A 19565-nucleotide genomic window follows, 5' to 3' on the forward strand; every position below is an offset into this window, starting at 1 on the left:
GTTCCCTGATTTAGGGACTGAAGCCAAGCAGCTACAAGATGCCACCAAAATGCCAGACAGAGCCAGAGATGGCTCAGTCCAGTGGCACTTGGGATTAAGCCATGTTTGCAGCAAACCCTGGGAAAAGATCAATGAATGTAGATCCAGGGGTTCTGCGCCCAATGACCCTACCGAACACAAGGTAGTTCCTGTCTACACTGCCTCCTGTCACTCCAGTAAACATTTATTTCTATTTTTTTTTCCTTCCTGCTGACCGGCCAGGACTGCCAGCCCAGAGAAGAAACAAGAGGTGGTGGAGAAGCCAGCAGTGGAAGAAACCAAGGAGGAGAAAATTGAGCTGAAATCCATTACTGCTGATGGAGAGTCTCCCCCCACCACCAAGGTGAGTAGCTGCCTCCTTCCAGGAGCTGTGGGGGCTGTCATTGAGGAAGGAAAGCCAGTCACCCAAGAAATGGAGAAAGAAGGAAGCTACCCAAAGGAGACAGAGAAGCCGTGGGGCTGGAACAGGAGGGTTCAGTAGATGATGAGAAGGCATGGTGGTTGAACCCAGCCTTCTGCTGATGTCCTCAAGAGGGTGTGCACACTGACAAGTATATATATTTGAGCTCAGTCACTTAATATAATGCAGTTTCAAGTCTATTTTGAGCCCTGAAAACTGTGGCACTTATCTGACTTAATTCTTCTTTCTTATCTCCTCTACTGCCTAGATCAACATGGACGACCTCCAACCCAATGAGAATGAGGATAAAAGTTCCTACCCAAACCCAGAGGCTGCAGGTACCTGTCACACTGTCTGATCCTGAGATCAGGAAGCTGAGGCTACAGATCTAAACCCCATAGCTATGCAGAATGGCTGTGCACAAGGGACCTATGGTCCCACTTTCCCTCCCCAAGAACCTTGCACTGCTGAACATCTTGGCTGTATATTGAAGTATTACCATTACCATCTTGGGAAAAACTTTGATTCTGGTTTCCTTGTAATAGTAATATCTGAATGCACTTGAGAACTTATTTGAGTGGTGTTTTTAAAAAATTTGTAATTATTTTTACTTATTTTTAAGTCATTATTTCAATTGTACAAATGCATAGGGTACTAAGTAATAATTCAATCTGTGCCTACAGTGCGTAATGATCAATTCAGAATAGTTAACATCTCTATCTCCTTAAATGTCTTTAACATTTTTATTAACATGTAAATAATTTTGCATACTTATGGGGAACAATGTGAATATTTTGATATTTGTATAAAATATATAGTGATCAAGTCAGGGCAATTAACATTTCCACTTCCTTAGCATTACTTTGTGTTTGCAGTGTTGGAGTTAATCTATTCTAGTTCTTTATAAAATATATAACATGTTAGGATCCATAGTCCTCCCATCCCCTATTGCTGCCCTGTAGAATGTTAGTACTTCTTCCTTCCATCTAAGTGTGTTAGAGTATCCATTATCCAATCTCCAACTATACTCCTCTTTGGAAGCTGGATTCTACGAGCAATTAAGGTTTTGTTATATCATGTGCTATATGATCATTATTAATTCATGTAATTTATTGGTATAGCATATGTTGCAGCATTATGCTTGCCCAATAATGATAGGCAATTCCAAATCTGCCCTTGCTCAGGAGATATTACTGAGTACCAAGACAGCTGCCACCACAGATGTCCCACTTGTTGCTCTGTAAGATGCTTTCAGGTCTCTTATTATAAAAAGAGCTCTTGCTGACACCATCTTCTTGGGCATCTATCAGATGTATGAACTGGCAGGCGGTCTCCTTTAGAAAGGTTTTAATGTCAGAATCCTATGTTATCTGTCTTTGCTTCCTGTAGCTGAGTCCCCAGGACAATCTTAGGGCTTGCCTTCCTCTAACGTAGATGATTATCACCAGCTTCAAGCTGGAAGTCAACACATACCACCACAGTGGTTTTTACTGACCCTTCTCTGTGTAGGTTAGGCTGTGTTGGGGATGGTAACCAAGTTGGGTAGCTGAAAACCTTCTGTGATTCTGAGTAAAGATAGGTTTTCCTTGTCGCTTTCCCTCTACCTGTTCTCTACCTGAGCTGCAAAGACAGTAGAGGTGTTTTCTATTAATCCTGAAAGCAGGCTCCCTGCTCACCAGGCCATCACTCTGCTCTCCCTTCAGGGAAGTAAGAATTTGGTGTCTTGGACTTAGTCACAAAGGAGAGTAGAATGTTTCCTGTTGGGACACTGAGCCTATTGAAGTCCTAAAACCCTTCTAGCGGAGATGAAGAGAGCTATCTATCACAGAATTTCAGGAACTTGCTAGAAGTATTAATAAATTCAATGGAAGGATCTTTTCTGAATCCTGAAAAAGCAACTTAAATTTTAAAAGGAGATTTTTTTAGATTATTAGGGGGGAATTGAATATAGACTGGGAACTAAATGATTTTGAGTAGATTTTGTTAATCACATTGGTATAATATTATGATAGTTCTGTTTTAAAAACACGTAAGTGTTTATGTCTTCTGTATAGAAATTAATTTTTAAATTACCCCCAAAAAAAGGGGAGCAGAAGAGGTAAGTAAAACAAAATCAGTGAAATGGCAATACATGTTGAAACTGGGCATAGGGAGGTTCATTATAAAGTCTCTACTCCTGTAGGGTTTTACTTATTTTGTTTTGCTTTGTTTTTTTTTTTTCTTTTTAAGAGTAAATGGAGCATGATTTATTTAAGTGAGAAGAGATAGAACTCACACCATGCAGAAGAGGGCCTGTTAGCAGAAAAACCCATTTGGGTGTGCTAGCTTAGAAGGATATATATGGTTCTGGGCAGAGCATGGAGAAAAATCTACATAAAACAGGCAAATCTACTATTGTGTTTTAAAAGTTTAAAATTAAAGACAGTGATAGGGGCTGAGGGTGAAACTCAGTGGTAGAGCATTTGCCTAGCATGCACAAGGCCCTGGGTTCTATCCCCATCACTGTAAAAAAGAAAAGAGAAAGAGAGAGAATAATAGAACAAATCCCTCTGGGCCCCAATAAGATCCCATCCCAAGCTTGCCTGGCCTCCAAGACACAGCCTCCCTGTATAAAACTTGAGGGTCTTTACACACACACAATACACACACACACACACAAACACACACCACCCACACATGCATGCACATACACACATCTAGATATAGTCGGGCCCAGACCTGTCCGTTCCACACAGCTGTAGGATAACACACCTCTTGCATCTGTGACAACAACCTCAAATTCTGTTGTTCTAAGTAGACTACTGGCTTTTCTCTTTTTTGTTGCTGTAAGGACTAATGAGGACACTGTCACTAAGTGGGCTATCATAGAAATGTCTCTCTGCTGACCCAGCATGACACTGTCTGAGGTGGCTTTGTGGATTCTTGGGATGCTTGTACTTTGGAACAGGACCATGCTCTGCTGATTCCTCAGATTCTTTAGACTTTTTGGAGTGATCATGGGGCCATTCTTCTCTAATCTCCTGCAGACCTTCAACTTTATTTCTCTTGGTTCCATTTATCTCTTTACCTTTTCTGTTGGTCAGCTTTCCATTGCTATAATAAAATATCTGAAATTATCAACTTAAGGGGAGGAAAGGTTTATTTGGCTCAGTGTTTCAGAGGTTTCAGTCCAGGAGCAGTTGGCGCTGTTGCTTTGGGTCTGTGGTGAGGCAGCACATTATAGGGGGAGCACATAGCAGGAAGCGGCTCACCTTGTGGTGGCCAAGAAGTGAAAAACAGACAGGAAGGGCCAGGGTCCCAATATCTCCTTCAAGGGCACCCCTCCAGTGACCTAATGTACTTCTACTAGGCCCCACCTCCTAAAGGTTCCACCATCTCCGAAAAGTGCCAGGCTGAGGACCAAACCTTCATGGGCCTTTGAGGGGGACATTCAAGATATAAATTATAGCACCCTAAGTTTGAGACCTCAGGGCCATAGACAATTGAGGCTGCCCTCACCCCACTACCACTTCCTCTTGGGTGGTTAACCCAGTTCCCAGTCCCCTTGTTTTTTCTCCATACCTGGTTTTCATTTTCTTGCCCAGGAGACCCAAAAGCAGCATGTTCCTAAAGTCGGTGGCTCCGCACATTCCCTGGCCCCTTGAAGGCCAAGTAGCTGTGTCTCCCAGCTCTACCCCCGTGATGACCACGCCTCTGCAGGTCATCTCCTGGGTCATTTTGTGCCAAGTGCAGCAGAAGTTCCCTGAGATCTTCTGAAGGTCCATTTGTCTGAGTCTCTGGTCTTGTCAGTCTCTCCTTCCCGTTGCTTCTCTTTCTTCTGGAATGATGAAAGGCAAAGATCCTGACCTACCATTGGTCCCTGACCATGGCCCCTCCTGCTTTTGCAGCCTGTGGGCAGCTGATCATTATTGTACCTAGTCATGCAGATACTCCCCAGAAGGGAGCCTCAGCCCAGCTCTTAGACAAGAAAGGCCAGTACTAGAGCACTTCCATACTGTCCTCCTGTTTCCCTTTCCCTGGTCCCCTCACTCACCTTCTCACCAGGTCTGCTGCATTTACATGTCCAGCTGTACCAAAGCATGCAACATGGTGGCTGAATGGGAGCTGGACTCCAGCCCTCAGTGGACTAGTCACACCCAGAAGGACTGTTTCTAAATTACACAAAGGGGTCCTAGAACCCTGCAGTGACCCTAGGGTCCTCCCCACTCTGTTCAGTCTCAAAAATGTTATCCATTGGTTTTCATCTCAAGATTATCCCACAGTGCTACAGGATAATTATCCTTTATCTGAAATGCCAGGGACAAGGAATGCTTCAGATTTTCGAGTATTTTGGATTTCAGAATGTTTGCATGAACTTGACCATTTGACCACTCCTAATTTGAAAATCTGAAATCTGAAATGCTCCAAAATTCAAATTCAGGATTCAGATTTTAGATTTTCAGATTAGGGATGTTCAATTTATAGTAGATAGACGCATCCATCATGCACAAAGAAACCCTTTATGCAAAGAAAAATAGATAATTCTGTGTTTTAGTCAGCTTTTGTGTTGCTGAAACCAAAAGACCTGAAAGGAACAACTTAAAGGAGGAAAAGTTTATTTTGAGTTACAGTTTCAGAAATTCAGTCCATGGTCAGCCAATTCCATTACTCTGGGCCTGAGATGAGATGGAGCGTCATGGCGGATAAGCATGAAGCAGCTCAAAACAATGTAGCACAGAGATAGCTCTTCTCATCAAGGGCAAATATAAACCACAAAGTCACACCCACATTGACAGCTTCCTCTAACCATACCCTACCTGCCTGCAGTTACTTCCCAGATTATCCTGAATATCAGAAGATCAATCTACTAGTTGGTTAAACCTCTCACAATCTAATCATTTCACCTCTGAAAACTCATGCATTGTTTCACCCATGAGCTTTTGGGGGACATCTCATATCTAAACCACAACATTCTGCTTTTAATTTATTAATTTATTTGAAAGAAAATAGAGATGTTTCTAAGAACCTTTAAGAACTTGAAATGAACGAGTACACATTTGCTTTTTTTAAAAAGCAGGTGACACCGGAAATTGTGTCATATGGCATCGGAGGTTCTGGGGGAGGCTCTGATCATTTTAAGGGGTCCAAGCACAAAAAGGGCAGTGAGATGTGGTCAAGTCAGCAGGAGGACTTCATGGGAGGGAGGGAGGGTCGGAAAGGTTAAAGAAGTTGTATCAGAGCTATACTCTTGTCTAGACACTGAGAGTTGGAAAGAACCTTGGAGATAATGTGTCACTTGATAACTACTTATCAAGCACCTACTGTAAGCCAAGCACTGTGCAGACCCCAGGGATACGTGTCTAGGCAAGACAGGGAAGGGCCCTGCCCTCCTGAACTTTACATTTCAATGGAGAAACATAAAAGAAAACAAACCAGAGCTGCTTTAATTGTGTGCTCAGTAAAGGCTTTTTTGAGGATGTGACATTTGGGCTGAAATGTGAATAGCCTGAAGGACTTGACCATGGAAGTCAGAGGGATGAGCTCTCTGGGTGGAGGGAAGAGTGGGTGCATGATCTCTTAGGTGGTATGTACTTGGCCACAGAGGACTCCAAGTGGGCTAGTGCACTTCAACTTGCACCTCCAAGTTGAGCCAGTATAGAGCAGATATCTGGTACAGAAATGTTCAAGTCCTTCAGGCTATTCAGATTTTAGCCCAAATGTCACATCCTCAAAAAAACCCTTTACTGACCACACAATCAAATACAGAAGGAGAGCACTAGGAGATGAGATGGGACACCAGGAAGGCCTGAAACCACAACATTCTGCTTTTAATTTATTAATTTATTTGAATAAATTAAATAAATCAAAGACCATGCACCTGGACAGTCACCAAAGGTCCTTATCCTTTCAAGGACTCACTTCACTCTGGATGCCATGTGAGGAAGGGGGCAGTTGAGTTCATTTTGCAGATAGAGCCATCTGGATTTATCAATGGCTTAGAGGTTGGAGGGAGAGAAAGAATGAAGCATAGCAGGTTTTTTAGTTGAGCCAGTATAGAGCAGATATCTGCTACAGAAACTGCATCCTCAGACTTTCTTCCTATTCTCTCAAACAGAGCTCTGCCCTGGATGTTTGGCCCTTGCTAATCATGCATTACCCTTGGGTCACTAGCAGGCTCGCATTGCTGAGAAATGTAAGCTCCATGAGAACAAGAACCATGGCTTTGTGTTCTCAACCTTGGGTTCAGTGCTCTGTAGGCACTAGGCAAATAATGTTTTTATTGCAGTTGGCCTTAAGCAAAATTGCAGAGACAAACGTTGAGTATCAAATGAGGAGGAGGCAAGGGATGCCAAAGACCAAGATGGGGTATTCAGCTGTCCAGTGCTTCCTATCTGCTCACTTGTTCAGTTTGTGTGTTCAATTCTGGGGATGAACCCAGGGCTCTGACATTGGGCCACATTTCCAGCCCCTGCTTTCACCATTCAGAAAAGCAGCAGCATTACCTGACTCATCACACTTTTTTTCCAAACCCCCAAGAACAGAAAAGAGAAAATTAAGATCCTGAAGGAATTTTACTGGCATTTAGGAGTCAGGGTCCAGGTGGTTCAGCTGCCAGCCGCCCCAAAATGAACTTCATCTGACCTTTCCTGATCTGTCAGCCTCCCTCTTTATCCATGATACCTGCTGGCATCGCATGCTGTCAAATTTCTGTCCTTTTACAAATTTGAGTTTGTCCTTCAGAAATCATGTCCTCTAAGAGTGATGCCTGCAGTTCAGCAGGTGTGTCTGATGGAGCAACTGCCTTGCTTACCCCAGGAATGCAAGTCAGGGTAGAGCTTCCTAGCAGCAAGACAGTCTATGCTGATGCAAGAGTGTGCAGAACCATTCCTTAGGACGTTACATTGGCACAACGCTAATAAATATGGTTTTCTATAAATATACTTGATTCAAATAAGCATTAAGTGACCTGTTATCAAATTGTCATGAATACAAAAATGTTGGCCCATTTACAGCAAAACTGAAAAGAATACAAACACCTGGGCAGAAATTTTAAATCTTTCCTTATTAAATTTCACCTGTGAATATGATTTGGACCAATTCTGGTTTTACTTATTCTACTTTCTTTTACACAGCAAGGTTCAGGTATCGGAAAGCTTCAATTCTTTGCTTTCACACAATTTTTTTTATCTTGCACCTCTCCTCTGAAAATATTAATTGCCTTGCTGGTCAGCTCTAATGACCCTAGGGATAGGATCTGATTTATGGTTATATTCTGCTGGTTCTCCAAAAAAGCCTTGGTGCCAAAATGCTTCTTGCTTGATAAAGAATTACTTTTGTGCCAGGAATTTTTGTCTCTGCACTACCTGGCTTCCCGCCCCCCACCAAGTGCTGAGGATGGAACCAGTGCCTCCCAGGTGCTAGGCAAGTGCTCTACCACTGAGCTGCCCCCACCCCCAGCTTCATTTTAACCAGAAGAAGAGACAGCATGCAAGGCATGGCTGGGTTCCTAAGATGCTCTTCCCATAACAGATGAGTCTCCACCTGCCCCTCTTCTTTTGAAGTTGTGGAAGTTTAATCATCATCAAAATCAGAGTGTGGTTCTTCCTTCTAGAATTTTCAGCACATAGAAAGACGGGACAGACCCATTTAAAGCCAGGCATCTGAGGCTTTGTGTTCTCAGTGCCTTATAAATGTGAGAGGTCCAAGGTGCTGCTGGAATTTACAGAAGAAGATGGTTCCCCAGAGCCCAGGTACTCAGGAGAGCCAGATAAAGGAAACTGTCTGAAGGAGATGAAGGGCAACTCAAACAGGTTTCAGAGTTCTAAAGCTTAAAGTCTGACATCAAGGTGTCAACAGGGCTGTGCTCCTTCTGGAAGACTCTATGGAAGAATTCTGTCTCCCTTCTTCCCAACTTCTTGTGGTTGCCAGCAATCCTGGGCTTGTAGATGCACCACTCCAGTCTCTGGCTCTGTCTTCATGTGGCCTTTTCCCCTGCGTGTGCCTTTGTGTCTCTGAATGTTTATTACAAGGAAAACCAATAGTAGATTTAGGGCCTGCCCTAGTCCAACATGACTTCATCATAGCTAATTACATCCACAAAGACCATATTTCTAAATAAGGGCATATTCTGGAGGTTCTGGTTAGGCATGAATGTGGGGGTACACTAGCCAATCTCAGTGGGTGGGAGTAGACAATTTGATAGAGCATAGCAGAAGTTAGATCAGACTGAGAAAGATGTTGACCACTAATTCTCAAGCTTAGAGTCTGTCCTGTGGATGGAGAGGGCAATGAAAGTAAATACAGCAGTCACCATGTGCCAGACACCATTCTAGGTGCCTATATGCTGTTTTGTTCTGACTTAGATGAAGAAATGAAGCACAAGGAGGTTAAATAAAACATTCATAGACAGAAACAGAGTCACAGTGTGCAAGAGGCACTTGGCTGGAGAGCTTGTGTTCTTAACTCACACTGTTTCTTCTCCCGTGCCGGACATGTCTTGAGTGCATTTCTCAGTATGCAGTGGTTCTTCCCATGAGCAGTGGGCTGCAAGCAAAGGAGCAAGCTTTTTGACTTCAGTCTACATTATTGAGGCCACTGGCTAGGAGCACAAAGGACTGGAGTCAGTATCTAAGCCTTCTAATGAAGGGGCCTTTACATTGTTGTCTGGGTACCCCTAGAGCACATGATTTCTGTTAGAGTTTCATAAATGGGAAAGTGTTGGTTTTAAATTCCTGGAACTTTCAAGAATGGAGTTGTTTGTAAGGAATTGACAAACCAAGCAATTACCTTTCCTCATGGCAGCCAAAATGGCAATGCCTGGTTTTATCTAGTTCCCTTTCTGGTGCCTTTCAACCAGGATGACCAAGCATGCCCATTAGCCCAAGACTGGGTGGTGTCTTGGACTGTGGAAATTTCAGTTTTAAAACCAGGCAGTTGAAGTAAACTAGGACAAGTTTTCCACTCTACTTACAACCCCTCTTATTAAGTACTGCCAGGGAAGTCTGTCCCTATCAGACGTGAACTCGAGTAGTCCCCAGAATGTCTGTCTTGATTTATCCTCTACACGTTCAGAGACGCAAATGATGTCTTGATTCCTACTACTAGGAAAATCTCCGGAAAAAAAAAAAAAAAAAGGTGCATGGTGGTAAGAATCAATGGAGAAGTGGTAGTTATTTAAAATGGTGGTTTCTCTTACAGGAGAAGAGGATGAGGAGGAGCCCGAGATGCCTGTTGGGCCCCGCCCACGACCACTCTCTGAGCTGCACCTTAAGGAAAAGGCAGTGCCCATGCCAGAAGCCAGTGCGTTTTTCATCTTCAGCCCCAACAACAGGTGTGTGTGAATGGTGGGGAGGGTGGACTCTGCTGCCTCTTTGATACAGACCCAGCCCATGCCTATGTCTTACCTGTACCTGTGCAAGGAACCTGGGACTCTCTCAACTCCCTCAACTTATGTAAATAGCCTCTGAGTCAAGGAAGAGAGTCCTGGACTCTGAATCAGATGATCTGCATTTATTTACATATATTTGCTTATTTATACTAATGTTATTTTATTTATTTACTTGCTTGTGCTGGAGATTGAACTCAGAGCCTTGTACATGCTAACCACATGCTATATTATTGAGCTACACTCCAAGCCCCTGCTTTTATTTTTTTCTTCCCCAGGTTTTGTGTGTTTGTTTGTTTCTGGTTTTGTTTTTGTTTGGGTACTGGGGATTTAACCCAGGGATGCTTTACTGCTGAGCTACATCCCTACCCTTTTTTATTTTATGTCAAGACAGAATCTCACTAAGTTTCTTAAGGTCTCACTAAATTATTAAGGTTGGCCTCAAACTTGCTATCCTCCTGCCTCAGTCTCCCAAGTCTCCAGGCTTACAGGTGTGCACCACCATGCTGAGCTCTCTCCAGGTTTTGAAATGTATAAACTCTATTACTATTCTTTGCGTGGTTACCTTTGATATTTTACTAAGTTTATTTAACTTAACAAAATGAAAAGCTAACCAATATCTTAAGCCTCCTTCTGTACAATAGGAGTTTAGAGTGTTTTAACTCACTAATTTCCTCCCAATTTACATATTATTGCTTAGTCCTGAACTTTATTTAGAACCCAACAAGTTAGACATGATGATGATGATGATTTAGGCAGAGTATATTTAGATTTACATATAACTTACCATTTCATTTGTTGACCATTTTTATGCATGTCAGTCTCTTCTGCAAACATTTTATTCCTTTTAAAGCACATTCTATAGAAGTTTTTTAGTTCCTTTATGGTCCACTTGGCCTATATTCATCTGTAATTGTTTTCAATTTTTATTCTTAAAAGATAGTTTAGCTATGGGTATAATTTGGGACTAACAGTTTTGGTCCATCAAAGTGTTATTCCACTGTGAAGTTAGCTGACTGTCTAATTATTATTCCTCTGTAAATAACTAACCCTTTACTACCTTGTGTTGAGGTATAGGTTTACCTTGTGTTGCTTAGCATATGTTATACTTCCTCACTCTGTATTTGTATTCTGGATTTGTGTTCTTCTGCAGTTCTTAAAAATTGGCAGCCATAATCATTAACTTTTGCCGCTTCTCAATTCTCTGTTTCTTCACCCCGCACTCCAATTAGACACGGGTTAGACCTTCTCATTCTGTCCGTCCCTCTCTTCCCTCTCCCTTAAGGTGCCTTCCATGTCTTTCATCTCCTTGCCTCTCTTTCAGTTGTCTGGATGATTTCTTCTGATTTATTTTCCTGTTTGTTAATTCTCTTCTTAATTTTATATTACTGTTTAAATCAATTTTTTTTTACATTGACTATTCTTGCATTCTGGTTAGTTCCATATGTTGTTTTTTTTTTTTTTAGATCCATCTGTCTATATCTTATAGTTTCTGTTGATTCATCACATTTGTGATTGAGTCTTTTATTCCATTAAGTATTTCAAATATAGTTATTCTGCATTTTATACTGATATGCACAATGCCTGGTCTTTTGGAGTCTAAATCAGTTATTTATTGTTATTTCTAGTTTCCCTAATGGTAGTTTTGTCTTTTTGTGTGTTCCATGATCTTTTCATTGGTGAGAATCCTAAAGTATATATAAATTGGGATTGGGGAAGCTTGCTTTCTTCCAGTGTCCCTTGAGGGCTCAGCCTCAAAGTTCCAGGCTCACCTCAAGAATGCCTTGAAATTCAGTTTCCTGGCAGCAATGCTGTTATGGGCATCTCCCCCTTAGCCAGTTCTGCCCTTCCATGCTGCCCATGCGCAAACCTCAGCTCAGTGGGTGGGTTGATCAGTTGGTTAGTTGGTTGATTATTGGCTGACTGACTGGTTGATTATTTGGTTGGTTGACTGGTGGGCTGTTAGCTTGCTGATTTGAATGAAATGATCCTTGTAGACTGCTCCTAAGTCTCACGAAACCAGCATTGTCTCAGAATTTGTCCTTCCCAGGTCTTGATTATTCTACAGCAGGTGAGTCTCTTAGAGGATTGAGTCAACTATTGTGGCATCAGTAGAAGTCTGAAGGCCTGGGACCAAGCCCTGACTCCCCAACAGTATAGGCTATGTTTGAGGGCAAGCCTCTCTTTCCTGGGTTTCAGTATTGTTATCTGTGAAATGAAGGTGGTTCTGTGCTGTTGTTAAGATGAGATAGTGTGCAACACACTCTAGTATACATGGTACTATCCATGAATATCCAGAGGTCCCAATGGGTAGTTCTTTGTAATTGTGCTGAGATGTGGAATCAAGTTGCACACTTGAAGCTATTACACAGGGCAAATCCTTGGCCTATATTCATCTGTAATTGTTTTCATTTCTTATTCTTAAAAAGGTAGTTTAGCTATGGGTATAATTTGGGACTAACAGTTTTGGTCCATCAAAGTGTTATTCCACTGTGAAGTTAGCTGGCTTTCTAATTATTATTCCTTTGTAAATAACTAACCCTTTACTACCTTGTGTTGAGGCATAGGTTTCCCTTGTGTTGCTTAGCATATGTTATACTTCCTCACTCTGTATTTGTATTCTGAATAATAGATAGCTCTATTATTCCCTGTGCATAAAAATATGACATAAATCTTATAAAGTGATTTTTTTTCCAAATGATGAGGAAAAGAACTCTCAAGCAAAGGCCAGTTGTTAATGTCACAGCAATATTTGAAAATCCAGAAATTCCCAAATATCTCATATGTAACCCTCTAAAATGTCAAAGGTTTCTGCCTGTAAAGGTGCCTCAGAACTAAATTGTATAGAGATATACATCATGGTGGCTTGTCATTACCCAGCAACAGTAAGACTTCAGGCTGAAGACCACTCCACAAACCAATAAGCACTTTTTGTAAACTGATGGAAGGAATTGAGGGGAGCAGCTCCTGAAACCCAAGGAGTTGTGTCCACATCTTTCCTGACACATGTCTCTCCTTTCCTCCTTCCCACTCAGGTTTCGCCTTCAGTGTCACCGCATTGTCAATGACACGATCTTCACCAATCTGATCCTCTTCTTCATTCTGCTCAGCAGCATTTCCCTGGCTGCTGAGGACCCCGTCCAGCACACCTCCTTCAGGAACCATGTATGTACTCCCTTTGGTTCTCTGCACCCCTTCCTCTGGGAGGGTGACTGGGCCCGCAGCTTCTGTTGCTGACTTCATTGTTAATCAGGAGCTCAGTTCTAAACCTCATAATCAGATGCACACAAGCAGTTCTTTAAGAGATTAGGGATTTGAGAAAAACCCATCTTGGGACCACAAGCAAGTAAAAGAGCATGTGCCCAGTGTCTCAGGTTGGTTTGCTAATTGGCAAAGGTCAGGCCTTTGATTGCCTGTGGATGTTCCCCAGGAAACTCTAATAACCTGTAAACTTAATAAAATGTGGCCACTGACTTCCTACCCTGCTCTCAGTATATCCTGAGAAGTGTTGGTAGGTAGGTGCCCATAAGTGCCAATGTAGTAGAGAACCTCCATGATCTTCTGCAGAGATGATCTAAATTTGAAGACCCACCCAAGGCTCTGGTGAACATCAAAAACTAGAGTAGGAATTTTTATCAGGTCCCAACCAGATGGGCATGAAGAAAAGAACCCACTGATCTGAAGCCATACATATGTTAAAACACTTTTCCTGTGGTCCTGGAGCCCACTTGGTCCAGGCTTTTCCTGTGGTTGACTGGCATTGACCCTACCTCTGATCTATCCCTTGAGATGTAATAAAGCATGACACCCTGTAACCTGTCCTTAGCCTCGATAGACCTGGGAGATGCCCTCCCATGCCCCAAAGGGTGGATACTAATATAGATTTCCACTAATGTAGGAAGCTAGCTGGTTCAGTCACACCAAAGAGAGTTAAGCATTTGAATTCCCCTTTCAAAAAAAAAAAAAAAATCCGTTCTCTGCTTTTTTGACAAACATCCCATTGGTTGGATTTGGGTTTGTAAATAAGTTGGGTTAATGAGAAAAACGTTCAGCCAGATGCTGCCTAGACCAGCTGAGCCCTCTCCCTGAAGCTCCCCTCACCTGTCTGGGGTCTCCACCCTGAGCTACCTGTGCCAGCCCCACGTTGAGATCCAGTGTTAACTATGTGCCACTTGTTCCCCAAGTCTTTCCATCTGTCCCTGTATAAAAAGGCTCAATGTGTGCACTCCTTTTGAAGTGCGGTTCTTTTTCTGGTGAACATCCACTGACCTGGCCTCCCATCCTGCTTTTCTCCCACCCCCTCCCCATCCCTCCTTGTTTCTTTTTGTTTTGCAGATTCTGTTTTATTTTGATATTGTTTTTACTACCATTTTCACCATTGAAATCGCTCTGAAGGTAAAGGCCCACGGCCCTCTCTCCTCCTCTTCCTCCCTCCCTTGCGCCTATCTTTGTTCTCTGCTGCTGTCTGTCGCTAACACACATGCTCCTGTTGGTGTTGGGTTCACTCTCGGAGCCACTAATCCAATTATGCTTATTTTTCAGATCCTAGGCAATGCAGACTATGTCTTCACTAGTATCTTTACATTAGAAATTATCCTTAAGGTAATGCACCCTGAGCAATGCACTCTGCCCATCTCTTTCCTTGTCTGTCTCTGCTCTGGCTGACTCTTTTCTTTCTTCTATTTCCTTCACTCTCCCTTTTTGACTCTCATGCCTGCAGTGAAGAATCAGTGCCCCTCACTTTGTGCCATGCACTTTACCTGGGTTCAGGAACCAGAAGTCCCCCCTCCACCTGTCATGGCCAGGCTCCCTCTCTCTGACCACCAGTAAGCAGTTTTAGCTGTGTCACCACTGATACGGTCCCCTCACTGGTTGGCACTGTGGCTATCAGCAGTGCCCCTACACATGCTCACATGTGCCATCTCCAGTCAGTTGGTGTCTGAGATCTGCTTAGAATTCTCCCATCCTCCTCCTGCCTAGCAGAGATGCCAACACAAACTCCACAAGTGGAAAAGCTCTGGGGCATGAAGGAGCCACTCTGGCTGCTCTCCGTGGATGCCTGTCATCAAGAACTCCCTCAGTACTTACAGCAGACATCAGGGCCAAGCTGGAGTGGGGCCACGTAGAATAATCAAGATTGGGAGCCAGTCTCCCAGCCAAGGCCTTTCAGCAGACAGCTGTAGGTCACTTCTGACCCTCCAGTGACTCACTGAAAAGTCTTTGTTACAATGTCCTTGCCCCAAGCCCAGGGGAGGGAGAGTTGTCTTGCAGAGCAGAGTACAGGGAGTGAACCAGTGTTGGAAGGAGCCTGGGCACCCAGGCCCCATCCCTGCCTGCTGTTGCCAGCTCAGATCTGTAGAGTTGCTCCCACATGGTTATCCCAAAAACATATAGCGCCCATGTCTGAACAGCACTGTGATGCACAAGGTGGTTTCTAAGTTTTCCCAGTATACTTCTGAGCCTTTAAACCAAGGCCTTAAGCCAGTCCACCTGGGATGCAGGATGTGAGTTCTGAGACCTTGGGTAAGGTGTGCTCCTCTCTGAGCAAGGGGTCAGTTTTACCCTCATCCTAAACAAAAGGGCTGTAGACTCTGAGCTTCAGCAAAAGCATCTTTTCTCTGGGACATTCACCTGGGGTGCCCCCTCCCAAGGAGCTCAGGCCCCCTTCCCATCCATCATTGCAGCTGACCCAACTGGTGTCCACCCCAGCATTGTGCCTCTGACGGCTGCAGACCCTTCTTTTTCTAATAAAATTCCATCCTGGCAAAACCCTTTGAGAAGCATGATATTTCGTCACATCATGATACCTAATTCAAGTGGGGTGGTTTCTGAGTGCCTGCCATGATGCCCTTGTCCCCAGTGGCCCAGTTTTGCCACTTCTGTTGCTCACCCAAAATGTTGCTCAGAATTTTCTTTTCTGCTCTGGGAGAGTAGATCTGGCCGGGCTCCAGTTCCTGGAGTCAGGGAGTGGGAATCGGGAGTCACAGGGCAGCACTGAGACTGCTGGGAGCCACTTTTCCATGGAGAGGTGCTTTTTTCCTGGACTTCAGACCCAAAGAGGCACATGGACACACAAAGTTCTTTCCCAGGACAAGAAAAACCCCAAGGCCCCCATTCTCATGGATGCCCCCCAACCCCCGCCACAGAGCTTCCCTCGTGGATTTCAGTGGTGCCATCGCTTCCTTCAAGGTTGCCATACAAGCGGAAGTGAAAGTCTCTCTGCAAGCATTGTCATGGCAAGGCCCTTCTCTCCCCTTCCTCTCTCTTCCTCTTCTGGTCTCTCTTATGCTCACTGCTTCTGAATATTGACCCCATGACCAGTGCACTTCCTGCACTTCCCTTTCACTGGGTCCCTCTGCCCAGCCTGAAGGCCCAGCATTGCACCAACCCGAAGGCTATGATGGCCATCCACTAGGCTCATTCCCTAAGGAACCATGGGAGGACCTAGGATGATTTGGCCTTGAAAAGAAAACACATGTCGGACCACCCACCTTAATAATGCAAAGGACTGAAACAGAGAAGAAAAAGTAGAATCAGAACCAAGGCATGGAAATGAGAAGAGTGGAGATACATGTGGTCAGAAGGGCTGCCTAGAGAGGCAGAGATTGCCTGTGACTGAGGAGAGAATTGCTGCCCTTCCAGCTCAGAGTTAGTGACTTTACAGCCTGTCCCTTTTCCCTCCTCAGAGTGGCAATAGACCTTTCCTGGCTAATGACTTAGAACTTTTAGAAGTCAGGGACTAGGAGGGGACAATCAGTAAAAGAGGGTAGAAAGACAGCTTGCACTGAGTTCCCTGAACCTGGCTTTTTCTGGTGCTCTGAATGCCACACATGGCTTTCAGATAAATGTCCCCTTTCTCTAGCACCCACTTGTCTTTTATCCCACAGCCACTCTCCTTCTGGCTCCCAACCCACATGCACATGCACACTTTCCAAATGGCTGGTCTCCTTCTAAGGGTCCTCTGACCAAGCAGAAGCAAAGGACAGAAGGTGGCACTCTGAACCCTACTGCCCACCTATCTAAGGAATGCTTTTTCCCATATACAGAGGGCTCTACAAGAACCAGAATAAGAAGGGACCAGACACAACACCTAAGCCTAAAAGTGAGGTTGCTGGGGAAGGTGCTCAGCCTTCTGCAGGCACAGGGGGCTCTTTGGTGAGCATGAACCACAAGAGTCACCTGAGCCCAATCTCTGTGGTCCCAGGTCGTCACCAAGACAAAGAAAGTGTGCCTTCCAGATGGCAGGCCTTCAGGAGATATGGGCAACTATATTCCCCTGCAACCTTTTATGTAACCTCCCCACTTCTAAAAACTGTTGCAGAACACAGGTGCCTGAATCCCCTGTGATCCCTGCTTCAGGAGATAAATAGAAAGAATTAGGTTGCAAGAGCTATTTTTGCCAATTTCCCCCTGTGTTTGCTTTTGAATTGCTCTGCAGACACACCACCCTGGGCATGCTCTGATTCCAAAGAGATAAACTGGACCCCAGATGACCGGGGAGCTGTTCTCAGCCTCATGGCCATCAGCTCCAAATTTTTCCCTTTAGCTGATGTTTCATGGCCCATGGCCTTTCACAGCCCTTATCCCGGATATCCACAGGCCATTCATTCATGTCACAAAATGGTAAAAGCTATTGGTTGAGCACCTACAGTGAACAGCTTTCTTCTAGCTCTGAGGGAGGTAATCATAGCCAGGTCCTGCAACGATAATCTCATGTGTTCTCTTTTTTCAAAGGCCTGCCTTGTTTTCCTGTATGAACCTCACAAAGACAAGGGAATCATATCCCCACTTTATAGATGAGGAGACTCAACTTCCTTTATACAGGAAGAATCCAGAATTCAAATCCAAGACACAGTGACAGGTGACACATACGGAGCATAGCATCTGCAGAAGAGTGTCCCGAGTATCTTTTATATATTTACTCAGTTGATGCTAACATCCCAGTGGAGTAGATATTATCATCATCCTCATTTTTAGATGAGGAAAATAAGGCACAGAGAAGTTAAGAACCTTGTTCGGGGCCACACAAATAAAATTCAGGAGGGTTGGGATTCAGATCAGGTGGTCTGTCTCACATTACCCTCTCTAAACACATGGTTCATGCCCTTTCTTAAAGAGCTCCAGATTCTGTCTAGAAGGGAAGCAGTCAAATTGAGCTTAGAACATTTGACATAGATCCCAAGCACTATTGAAAGCCAAGGAGGAGAGGGATGCTAATTGCCACAGTTATTGGTCGAACTTTTCTCTGGACACCAGGGTGACCAACCATCCCAGTTTGTATAGGATGCAGGATGTTTTAGTGATGTGAGCAAGTCCCAGGCAAACTAGGACAGTTGGTCGCCCTTCTGGACATGCTCTCTCCATCTCCCAGATAACGAGTGTTTCAGTTGGCTGTGAAGTTCAGAGGGTGGAAAATGTGCATACAGGGTAAACTGGCCTAAAGAGCATTAGTCAAGGGCCCTAACATACTGGGGCCATCATAGACTTGTGATGAGGAAGAGAAAAATCCGAGAGGGGTGGTGGGCCATTTGAAAGGGCTTTGAGCACAATCATGAAGAGTCTGCTGTCGGGTAGGAGTAGGAGCCCTTACACATTCTGAGCTGGGGAATTCTTTGGTGGTTGAGTGAATGTTTGCAGAACCTTTTCTGGCCACCATATCTCCTTCCTCAGTCCTTCCTGTTCCCCTTGGGCAGAGCTTGGGACCTGCCCAAGGGGTGCTGTGGGAGGAAAGGGTGATGAACGTGTGGGTGGTTTGTGGAACTTGGGCTGGGGTCACTTACACCCCGTTTCTCTGTCCCTTCCTGCAGATGACTGCTTACGGGGCTTTTCTACACAAGGGCTCTTTCTGCCGGAACTACTTCAACATCTTAGACCTGCTGGTGGTCAGCGTGTCCCTCATCTCCTTTGGCATTCAGTGAGTAGGGCTCCCTTAGCCCAAGATGAGGTCATCAGCTAGGAATGGGTGTCAGAGAAGACACCAAACTCCGGAGAGCCTTCCTGCAGGGCCACCACAATGGGACTATGATAGCATAGGGCTTCGGAGGTTGCATGACATAGTGGCTTTCGTTTCTTGTGTCCATATCCTCAATGGTGTGATCATGAGGGTATGTGATCCTCAGAAATACATTTAAATGTCTGATTGTGCCACAGGAAAAAGGGCCAGGCTCCATTATAAAGAAACAGGTGTCCCCAGTACCTTCTTACCTCCTCTACCATGTGCTCTTCAGCTGCCAAGGTCCTGCCTTTGCCATGACCTGCCCCTGACCTTCTGAGCCATCCCTACTCTCCCTTTCTCTTTCTTCTCTTTTTAGTCAAAACACCTGTTGTGTGTATGGTGAAAAGAGACAGAGAGAGATAAATTACTGATTCTCAATCTTGGCTGCACAAAGGAATCACCTGGGAAACTTAAAATAATGACATTTGCCCGGATACCACCCTCAGAATTTTTTATTTTTTATTTTTTTGGATTGGGGTACAGGCTGGTGCTATAGTTATGAAAGCTCTCCAGGTGATTTCCCTGTACTGTCAAGCTTTCAAACCTTTCTTAGGTCTGAAAGAATCTGATTACTGGTTTCTACCACATTCTAAGGCTGAGCATGTCAATTCTGCACTGGAACTTTCAAAGCACTTTCACATACACATTTTTCCATGATCCTCTCAAAAAAAATTATATGAAGTAGGCAGTGTAAGGTGCAGTTATCAGCTCATAGAATAGGAAATATGACCTTCAGGACATCAGGAGACTTGCTAAAGGTCATGCCA

General features: G+C 44.1%; 1 protein-coding gene across 25 annotated transcripts in view; it reads left to right on the plus strand.

The window, feature by feature from the left end:
• Window positions 1-19565, plus strand: part of Cacna1c (calcium voltage-gated channel subunit alpha1 C) — a 707547-nt gene that overhangs the window by 608627 nt on the left and 79355 nt on the right. For 12 of the 25 annotated variants that reach the window (XM_076853983.1, XM_076853987.1, XM_076853986.1 and 9 more), the window contains 6 exons: window positions 262-382; window positions 708-777; window positions 9617-9749; window positions 12839-12968; window positions 14139-14198; window positions 18611-18717. In XM_076853983.1, the coding sequence (XP_076710098.1) occupies window positions 262-382; window positions 708-777; window positions 9617-9749; window positions 12839-12968; window positions 14139-14198; window positions 18611-18717 (621 nt within the window). Of the gene's footprint in view, window positions 1-251; window positions 383-707; window positions 778-9616; window positions 9750-12838; window positions 12969-14138; window positions 14199-14345; window positions 14406-18610; window positions 18718-19565 lie in introns of all 25 variants that reach the window. The other 13 variants (XM_076853988.1, XM_076853985.1, XM_076854003.1 and 10 more) reach the window with 4 other exon arrangements.

The sequence above is a fragment of the Callospermophilus lateralis genome, chromosome 4 (genome assembly GCF_048772815.1).
Source record: "Callospermophilus lateralis isolate mCalLat2 chromosome 4, mCalLat2.hap1, whole genome shotgun sequence".
In the NCBI taxonomy this organism is placed as follows: Eukaryota; Metazoa; Chordata; class Mammalia; order Rodentia; family Sciuridae; genus Callospermophilus; species Callospermophilus lateralis.